Genomic DNA, 4,327 nt, shown 5'->3' with positions numbered 1-4,327 from the left:
CTTCAGCTCAGGTCATAATCCTGGGGACCTGGGATCAAGTCCATCAGCAGGCTCCTTGCTCAGCGGGGATCCCACTTCTCCCTCTGCTGCTGGTGCTGTGCTCTCTCTCCCTCTCTCTCTCTCTGACACAAATAAATAAAATCCTTAAGAACAAAAATGTGCAGGATGATCACTGAGACGAAGGACACAGGTCAAGAACTGACCAGCAAACATCATTCTCAAAAGAGCTTAAAACTGTCCTCAGAAATCTTGCCTCATCAGAAGAACTTAGACTTCTTAAAGACCCCATAGATTTCTTTTTTATTTGGCTTTCCTTTTTTTTTAAATTATTTTATTTTTTCAGTGTTACAACAGTCATTGTTTATGCACCATACCCAGCGCTCAGTTCAGAATGGTTAAAATAAATCCACCCAAAAGTGTAAATCAATGGAATTAAGTTTTTAGAAAGCATCAAGGGTATATCAAGTGTAGAGACCCAGGGCAGATCCCAAAATGGGCATCAAGGTCATACTGACTAACTTGAATGGAAGCTACTTCAGAAACAGCAGGTGCAAGGACATCACACTGTCCTCTGTCCTCCTGAAAGCAGGAAACAAATCTCCCCATGAAAAGCACCTGACCAGGATGAAGAAGTAAAAGACATCCTGACACCATGGGTAGGGACCTTAGAGTTGAGAAAGCTATAGAAACAAACCTCGCTACGTTTTTAGGAATCAGCTACCTAAGCCCAAATTCTGATTACAATTCCTTCCTAACTAAAGCTCCCAAACACGTATTTCCTTTATCCTGTAAATTCTGCACACATTTCTTGTCTCTGTATAAAAGGTGTAAAAACTGCCTGCCTTGGTCATTTCTTTGGGTCTCAATTTCGTCATTGAGCTCCATGTTCAAGTAATAAACCATCAGAGTTTTTCTCCTGTTAACTCTGCTCTTATCAATTTAATTCCAAAACAAGTGGAGAACCCTGGGAGGAAGAAGGAACTGTCTCTCTCCACAGAGCAAGTGTCCAGTCCCTAGACCATGGGACCACATCCTCTGACCCTCTGAGCAGCACTTGTTTCTGCATTGACACAGAGCCCACCTTCCCAGGAAACCACATTCCCATGCACAGTGGTTCCAGAGTCTGAACAGCCAGGTCTGCAATACGCTGTAATACACAGCGAGGAAAGAAGTTCTCACCTGTATTACAAGTCAAGCATCTGAAAAAAAGCCACCTGCAAAGGAAAGGGCTCACAGGGACCTATAACCTGTTCCGCCCTCCTCACTGAGCCTGGACAGAGCAGAACTCTGGCAAACAGTTACTGAAATACACAGACTCTGAGCGACATGAGGGTCTGACAGGGGTGGCGGTGCTGTGATTTCTGACCTAGTAGTGATTCCAGCACGATGCAGAGGGTCTGTTTGGAACCTACAGTCTACACACTGCAGATATGCTACCAAATGACAGTCCTAAAGCCAGGACAGGGCGATGAAGGTAGGGACACATAATCTGTGAATACCCCCCCACCAGGCCTTCTCTGTGCTGACTCGTACCACAGTAGATCTGCCTCACGTTTGTGAAGAAAGAGGCTTTCCGTTGCAGTGAAGGGGTCTGCCAAGCTGTGTCTGATGGCTCTGGGGCCTCCTGCACGCACTCTTGCTACTTGGTATCCTTCCCTAACTGATAATGAATCACCTGCTGTTAAAAATTGTGTTTCATGTGAGTCTGACAGATATTCTGGGCCTCTGCAATCACTACTCAAGCCAATGGTGTGTGCCCTGTGTTCCTCAGGAAACAGAAGAGCTGGAAGAATCCATGACTTGCTCTAGAGCATCATGATCCTCCTGACCTCCAGGGGCTAAATACAGATGGAATAATTTAGCCTAGCCTTGGGTACAAGTGCACAGCCATGCCACACTTACTGGTGAACAGACAGAAGGAAATGGTCCAAATCATACTAGTAAAAATTTACACAAATCTGGAGTCTGTTACGGACAAGGCATGGACACCCTGGGGAGCAGATTCCTAACATCTGAAAAATGTCACAGAACAATCCTGAATTTGTGTTTGGTCTCTAACTGATTTCTTTTTTATTTTGGCATGGATCCCAGAGACCTTTGTTCTCTATAACTTATTTCTATGAGTACTAAACATGCAAATGCCATTCACACATTCACTTAAAGGAAATAAATATTTTGCCCCAGGTTCTGTGTGTCCTTAAGAGCAGAGAAGGACGTGTTAACCCACTACAATAGGCTCTGTAACCTCATGAGACCTTGAGGGTTTTGCACCAAAGACAGTTCACTTGAGGGACTTTAAAGTGACTATTTGGGTATAACTGTCGGGATGTGGCTGAAACATAATGGAAAGCTGGAAATTTGTTACCATCGGGATAAACAGGAACAAAAAACTGTTTTCCTACTGGCATACATGAAGCATCATTATGGTGTCAAGTTACATCCCAGGTATTGATTTCAAGTAAGAATACTGTGATGCTCTTAGTGATACAGAGACAACCTGACTGGGTGCATGATCTCCCCTGAGTGTCATTTCCAGCCTCCACATGCTGTCTCTGCAGCAAGATCACTTGGCACGAGCATAGCCAGCTCAGGGGTTCAAGGCCCTGGGGAGGCCGGTTAGCCATCAGGATAGGGAACAGGAGAGTTGTTATGTTTATATGTCCACCCCAAGACACAAACACATCAACCTGCACTGGACTGTGTGCAGAATTAGGAATGATGTGACAGTTATTTCATAATGAGATGGCTATCTATAAAGCTTAGACACACAGAGACCTTTCATAGTTCACATACATTTTATTTCTTTCTTTAAGTTTTCTCTTGGTGAAAATGAGTAAGCTCGAAGGAACATGGGATTTCCAGGGAAACAGAGATCATTTCTCTTACTTTCATGTGTCCCTGCACTCAAATTGCCTGGGGCCTTGGGCAGATGTGAGATACAAAGCATTGATCAGTTGATGCCTGGATCAAAAAATTTACAAAATGGTACAAAGAAAAGATCTAAATCTTTCCCCCTTTGAAATTTTTGCTGCATCATTGCAGATGTAAGATGTAGAATATTGACTAGGAACTGAGTTATATAATTTCAGATACAATAATGTCCTAAACGTCATTTTGAATGCAGGGGGTGCCTCACAGGCTGCGTAACCGGCTTGCAGACCTCACATGGGCGCTCCTCCGCCTGCAGCACAACGTGACACGTAAGCACCGTCTGCTATTTGTATGGCAGCTGCTGCTCAGCGTATCAGCAGCAACGCACCTGGCCCTGCCCCTGTGGGACAGGAGCGCCTCACACTGGCTGCATAAAACCACTGTCACACGGCTCACATACACCCGGCCTCATATCTGAAAGGCTATATCAGAAGTGATGTTACCAAATTTCTCCTTCATCTAAAAATACGGTTTTCCCACAGATGCCCACCTAATTCTGTGGAAAAGCAATGATACAGTCAACCTATGGACCTGCTAATACGGCCATGATCCAAATGCAAGAGTAAGTGACGTTCCTCCAACAGTTGCTACAAAATGCTAAAATGTTAACATTTCTTACAGCGAGTTAGTGGTTCCTATTCTTACTTTGTCTATGCCTTCATATTATGTGCATAAATGTCTTTTTGCACTTAGAAATGGACTAGGATTCCCAACTGGGAGTGAAATATGAAAACCTGTGGAGCTCTCTGAAATACGAATGTGAGGAAGATGCTTGGGCAGCCAGGTAGGTGCACTTGGTTTTGTGTCAGACACGTGATTTCAGCTCAGGTTGTGATCTCAGGGTTGTGGACCGATCCCAGCATCAGGCTCTGCGCTCAGGGTACAGTTTGCTTGAGATTCTTTCTCCCTCTCACAACACCCCTGCTGCTCATGCTCTCTCTTTCACAAATTAAATAATAAATCCATATATATATGCAAATGATCTAGGAACAAAAATCAGCCTCTCTGGAAGTTCTGTGGATCCATGAACTTGGATTTTGAGCACTCATTTGCTCCAAAGAATGAGGTAAGTAAATTCCCTTGAGACGTATCACTGGAAATTTTAAATGATCCACATAGGTCACAAACATCTTAATCACTCTGGCATTCAGTGTGTTCCATCAAAGGGTCTTCCCCGCCCAGTCATCTGGAGTCCTGGACCCTGCAAATCACCTTCTTCATTGCCCCTGTCACATCCTTGTTCCTCAGTGTATATATGATGGGATTGACCGTGGGGGTGACGATGGCGTAGAACAGAGAAACAAACTTGACCTGATCCTGGGAGTAGTTGTTGCTGGGCTGAAGGTAAGCATAGATGGCCGTGCCATAGAACAGGGAGACCACTGTGATGTGGGAC

General features: G+C 44.4%; 2 protein-coding genes across 2 annotated transcripts in view; both read right to left on the bottom strand.

The window, feature by feature from the left end:
* LOC111138601 overlaps positions 1–4,327 on the bottom strand; it is an 896,555-nt gene that overhangs the window by 443,472 nt on the left and 448,756 nt on the right. The gene's annotated exons all lie outside the window — the stretch shown is intronic.
* The window catches only part of LOC111162605 (putative olfactory receptor 2B8), a 939-nt gene continuing 725 nt past the window's right edge, over positions 4,114–4,327 (bottom strand). The window contains exon 1 of the mRNA XM_022527117.1: positions 4,114–4,327. This exon is cut by the window's right edge and continues 725 nt beyond it. Coding sequence (XP_022382825.1) covers positions 4,114–4,327 — 214 coding nt within the window.

Source organism: Enhydra lutris, unplaced genomic scaffold (assembly GCF_002288905.1).
Source record: "Enhydra lutris kenyoni isolate GAN:26980312 unplaced genomic scaffold, ASM228890v2 scaffoldscaffold93, whole genome shotgun sequence".
In the NCBI taxonomy this organism is placed as follows: domain Eukaryota; kingdom Metazoa; phylum Chordata; class Mammalia; order Carnivora; family Mustelidae; genus Enhydra; species Enhydra lutris.
The sequence above is the reverse complement of the archived record's forward strand: the minus strand, read 5'-3'. Positions and strand labels throughout refer to the sequence as shown.